At 44.3% G+C, this 5449-nt stretch overlaps 1 protein-coding gene across 2 annotated transcripts in view; it reads right to left on the bottom strand.

Moving 5' to 3' along the window:
- Positions 1 to 461: 461 nt before the first annotated feature.
- The window catches only part of LOC102208923 (SUN domain-containing ossification factor), a 14197-nt gene continuing 9209 nt past the window's right edge, over positions 462 to 5449 (bottom strand). For both annotated transcript variants that reach the window (XM_005741937.1, XM_005741938.1), the window contains 8 exons: positions 5335 to 5422; positions 3514 to 4854; positions 3297 to 3384; positions 2372 to 2476; positions 1938 to 2095; positions 1631 to 1725; positions 1472 to 1527; positions 462 to 1157 (listed from right to left, as the gene is read on the bottom strand). In XM_005741937.1, coding sequence (XP_005741994.1) covers positions 705 to 1157; positions 1472 to 1527; positions 1631 to 1725; positions 1938 to 2095; positions 2372 to 2476; positions 3297 to 3384; positions 3514 to 4854; positions 5335 to 5422 — 2384 coding nt within the window. In that variant the 3' untranslated portion in view covers positions 462 to 704. The remainder of the gene's footprint in view (positions 1158 to 1471; positions 1528 to 1630; positions 1726 to 1937; positions 2096 to 2371; positions 2477 to 3296; positions 3385 to 3513; positions 4855 to 5334; positions 5423 to 5449) is intronic.

Genomic DNA, 5449 nt, shown 5'->3' with positions numbered 1-5449 from the left:
TTTATGTCAACTGTGTGTCCGTCTTCTGCTGGCTGCTTCCATCTGGATAACACACAGTTCAAACTACGTGTACATAAAAATGAGTTCACTGCACTCAAACAGCCTCCACAGTCACTAGATTTCAATCCACTCACCACTAATAGGAGATTCAATCATAAACACAACTTGGATGTAAATATGGACCAAAATGTTTCTTTGATGTTGATGTTTGAAGTCCAACCCAGTACCAGTAATAAGCTATTTAACCCATTCTTTGGTGAGGGGGGGCAAATGTTACCTGAAGTAACATAGCAGCTTTTATTTTGAAAGAGAGATTAGCCACAGCAAATAATTGTTTCAGTTCTTGATTCCTGGTCACATGATATTCGGATTTGTGTTTTGAAAGTGGAAATTCCTTCAACAACAACAAAAATAAGACGTTCACATCTTGAGACCTGTTGGGTCAATAATCATGTTCACTATTCACAACCAAAAGAGGAAAAAGCTTTAATGGAAAGCTGGGAAGACATTTTTTTGATTTGAAGTAAAACAAATGCAAATGATAAGAACTGAACAGTGACGATGAAAATAAAATGAACTTTAAGAGCGAACAGATTGTCCCGCGTTGAAACTTAAAGCTGCCTTTGCCCACAAAAGTAAACAGATGTCCTCCTTTAGAAAGAGTTGAGCAGTGGGTGAGGGGGAGGTTTTTGTCACTGTTTGAGTTAGACGGGACCTGAGAGCGCCACAAATGTCTTAGTGCTTGGCTCTGATTTCCTCCTCATGATGTCTTCTATGGTCGAAATGGGCAACGGTTCACTTTTGTCCCTCCGAGGAGCGTGAAGAAAATCCACCACCGTGCAGCTGGGCTTAGGACGCCTGCGTCGCCATGCCCGTTTCTCTGCCCGGCTCTTGGGTGGAGGGAGGCCGTCACAGATTCGAGAGCAGGCTGTGGTGAGGCCACAGAAAGAGGGGTCGTCTGAATGAGAAGATCCCTCCGAGCTCCCCTCTGACGGTGAGTCTCTAAAGGTAGGGTGGAGTAAATTTTTTGTAAGGGGGATGGGGTTTGTGGTGACAGGCGCTCCGTTGCATACTCCATTGGTCAGCTCAGGAGAAGACTGTATGGAGGGTTTCAGAGTCTCCACCTTTTCTAGGGGTTTCATCTTACGGCGTCTCCTCTGTGTAAGAAAAGAATCGGACGAGGCAGAAACGTGGTAAAAGGGTTAATACCTTCCTGATATTACACTGTGACAATACAACACCAGTGCATTGTGCTAAACCCCAACGTTCAGTTTACTAGTTGCAAATTTATAATGGTTCACAGCTTACTGAACTCAGTAAAAACTCCCCACTGGTGGGGTTTCCATGCTGCGCACTACTCAATATTGCATCTCCTTGCAAGTTCTTTTTTTGACAGTTTTGAAACTCAACACACATCGTGATATACTGACCAAGCCCCCCCTTCCCCCACAAACCACGCTGCATTACACACCTTTCTGTTTGCTGGATAAAGACTCTCTGTTCCCTCTGCATGCATGCATTCTGGGCCTGTTACAGAAAAAAAGGTTAATTTCTACAAGCTGATTAGCGATTTTTAGCTAAATAAAAAGCAGATTCTTAAAACTTTCTGTGTTATGTGGTGCAACTTTACCTTCAGTGGTGGCTAACTGGAATGAGTCAGAGTTTATGAGTGGATAGGATGCACTCCTCTTCAAACCCAGTTCATCACAGCAGGAGAACTGTCTGCTAAGGATAACATTCAGTGTATTAATGGTTAGTGGAGAAGACAGCACACACCACCTTTATCAAGATATCTTGATGAACAACTCAAATTGTCCTAATGAGTAAAAATCACTCATTGCACTGCAACTTCTCCTCACAACTCCTAACTCCTAAGAGCCCATTTGAAGTGCTCTCTTTCTACTTATGGCTTCAGGTGGCAGAAGTTGTGTTTGTACCTTTCAGGACAGCAGTAGGTGTAGCTCTTAGGCGAGGGTGGCTCTGGTTCTGTGGTTGGAGGTACAGTGGAGAGGCGACAGTGGTTGGCACACAGTAGAAGGCCGAGAGACAGACACAAGAAGAGAGACAGCAGCAGGTAATTCTGCCTGTCTGATACCTGGAACGCAGGAAAGTGATTTTAAGTAACATGTGATATGTTGATGATGAGGACAGAAAGTACTCTGACAAAAAGTGTTATAAATACACTGTGAGGGGTTTTTATAAAGTTGGTTAAATATTAGCAGCTTCTCCTCATGCAAAAGCACCTAATGAGCAAGAGCACCAGCGCACCCTAATGACTGAGTGAGAAGACTCAATTTACTCCATTTGGGAAAAGGCAGGAAAAAAAACAGGACTGCAGATGACAGCTTTGTGCCCGGAGTGTTGCACACACCTCATTCTGCAGTTGGCTGACTCTGACAGACAAGTTGAGAACCAGCTGAGTCACGTTCTCCAGTTGACCCTGCAGAAACTGGATGGATTCAGTCTGACGTTGGTCCTATGGGCGTAAAAAGGCAACACATTAGCAACCAACCGCACAGGTTCACGTCACTGAAATGATATGCAAAGGTATGATGAGTAAGTATTTTGGGGTATAATAAGTGCTTGCTCTGTTCACTTGCAAACAAACACAGAGGCATTTCCCTTTGAAATTTCTCTTCCAAACACAATTTTGTGTTGTTGACTTTTCATTGCAACACTTGAAACAAAAGTGCAAAATGGGACCAACTTGAAATTATTTTTGCTACTCTCTTTTTTTAAGTGTGTTTAAAATACGGTCAAATCTGATATCGTTATTTGCTGCTGATATCCAGTCTATTATTTATGTCTTCTGTAGTGGACCAAAACAAATCTACTGTGGTCATAAGCTAAAACAATGAGCTACATGAAACTGAAACGTGACTATTTTACTGACTGCACCACAAAAATATGGAGCAACATTAGCATTCATGTGCAGTTGAGCTCCTGCCCACCTGACAACTCTCCAATAGGTCTGTTCGCCCTCTCTCTAACTTAGAGTAAACGGTGCGTTAATGGACCATAAAAACAAAACAATGAGTTGAATTCCACGTTGAGTTGCGAAGAATTGCAAAGCCAGTTAAGGGTAGGTGTTTGAGCCATCGCTAATAGAAAATATTGATTAGCGCAATTTGGATCCCAAAGAGCTTTGAGGAAAAACACATCTGACCCTTGGAGGCAGCTGCTACATCATGTGGCTGTTCTACAGTCCAAACAAACAGCAAGAAAAGATTTTGGAAAGAAGCAGCCATCTCAAAGTCAGACAAAGAGCTCTGCATGAAAACTGTGTTGTTGTTTACCTGCTCCTCTGCAATTCTGGAAGTGTTCTGCAGTTTAATGATGGTTTTGTTGAAAGCCTTTTGCATCTCTTCCATCTGCTTTCGATACCTTAAGAAGAAGAAGACGAAGAAGAAGATTTTTTTTTTAAAAAAGGATCACTGTAACCTCAGCTCATTAACAAAAACAACCTTTGTATTTTTGTTTTCCTCACTCCTCATGTCCTTCCACCATCCTCACCTCTGGCTAAGCTGCTCCAGGTAGCGTCCGCTCAGTGACATGTTCATCTCCAGGGCCTTAATGCGGTTGTTGAGTCTCATGAAGACCGACTCTTTCTGGCTCGAGCTGTGCACCGGGTTCCCGTTCTGCTCTGTGCCATTAGGGGGCTCTGCATAGATGTCCGAGAGGGACGGTGAGGTGGGTGAAGAAGGAGTTGGGGAGGATGGGCGAGGCAGCTGACCGTTGCCACTTGAAGATGCTGAGATGTCGTCTGCAAAATCCTCCATCTTAGCATCTGCGATGGCTGCGTGACCGCCAGAAGGCTCAGGTTCTGCAGCAGGTTCTGGAGCAGGGGGGGATACTTCAGAAGAAGCAGTGCTGCTTTCGGGTACAACAGCTGAGTCAGGCTGCTGCTCTAAATGAGGGGAGCCTGTGGGTGCAGGGACTGGAGATTGATCTGTTTTGTCTTGGGTTTGAATGAGGACATTTGTTTCTACTTGAGTGACATCAATCTCCAGCTTCTCCTCTGGGGGTGCCACCGATATGTCGTCTGCTGTGGCACTGGTGCTTGGTTTTACAGGGACAGAGCTACTGAGAGAAGCCGAAGGCTCGATGTGCTCTTCTTCCTCCAGCACATCCTGGCTGTTCTCCGGCCCTGGCTCCTTTGCCGGTTCCAAGGTGGACAGCTGTGGCGTTTCCACAATATGGGTAGGTTTGGCTGCAGATGAATTAGCATCGCTGGGTTTGGGGAGCGTCATGGTTTGACTGGGCTCCAGCAGAGGCGATCCAGATGCAGATTCTTCTGTGTTCCCAGCAGGCTGTGATACCTCCGATTCTACAGCTTCACTCTCTGGCTCCTGCTCAGAAGCTTGTTCTTTGTCTTGGAGCTGATGCAGCTCACTCGGGTGCTGCTGAGGTTCGGGGTGGGCAGATGAGTGCGTAGGTGGGTGCCAAGATGGTGTTTGGGTAGAAGGAATTATTTGCTGTCTTTCTGCTGTTTGGCATTCCCTGTGTTTGGATAGTGAGGCAGAACACTGCTGCTGGAAATACTCCAGAAGAGAAGCTGCACAGGAGCATGGAGAAGAAAGTGAAGGAACTGGAGGGCAGTACTTTAAGCTTTCCTGTTGTCTCTCATGATGATCCTTTTTCTCTTCTTCCAAGTCATCCTCCTTATCCAGAAGGATGATTGTAGAGCTGATAGGTTCTTCCTCATCCTTGTCTAAAGGAAGAACTATTTTTTCCTCCATGGGTGGGAGCTCTTGTTTGACACCTTCAGATGTGGTTGACGTCTCTAGGGCAGAGTTTTCCACAGTTTCAGGGATATCAGTGTCTTGTGAAATCTGCACGTCTTCAGAGTCTGGACTGGAGAAACGATGTTGTAAATATTAAATGCAGAGAAGAGCAAAAACTGTAAAAGACTTATAGCCTTAACCAGTGTCGTCTACACACGTACAGAAATTAAAACCGCAGCTTATCCTTTATGTATTTTAGTGAAACACAGCAGTGCTCCATGACCTGCGGCATTATTCATCACTTTTCAATTCTGATAATAAAAATACAATTTGGTTTGCTGAAATTTCTAAAATGCTTTTTTCCCAGCTCTGAAAACAATACCAGCATTTGTTGAAAGTTTGCCTGTGGTCAGTTTAAAACCATCTCTCACTTTTACACATCGAAAACGCCACGCCATAGGTCACAGGGAGCACTATTGCATTTGTGTGAAGAGGCTCAGAGGGACGTGCAAAATCTACTAACTATTAAAAAATGAAAAACACTATAGATAACACAGGTAATCAATGGGAGTAAAATAGTGAACCTGTGGTACATCTGACAGGTACTCACACTGAAGTAGTAGTGATAGTAGTTTCAGTGGTGGATTCAAGGGGCTGCGATGGCTCAGTTATGTTCACTTCTTGGGTTGAAAGGCTGCCTGAAAAAAAGAAAATCAGAAAAATTT

The sequence above is a fragment of the Pundamilia nyererei genome, unplaced genomic scaffold (genome assembly GCF_000239375.1).
Source record: "Pundamilia nyererei isolate P.nyererei 1_Seehausen unplaced genomic scaffold, PunNye1.0 scaffold00115, whole genome shotgun sequence".
NCBI classification, from domain to species: Eukaryota; Metazoa; Chordata; class Actinopteri; order Cichliformes; family Cichlidae; genus Pundamilia; species Pundamilia nyererei.
The sequence above is the reverse complement of the archived record's forward strand: the minus strand, read 5'-3'. Positions and strand labels throughout refer to the sequence as shown.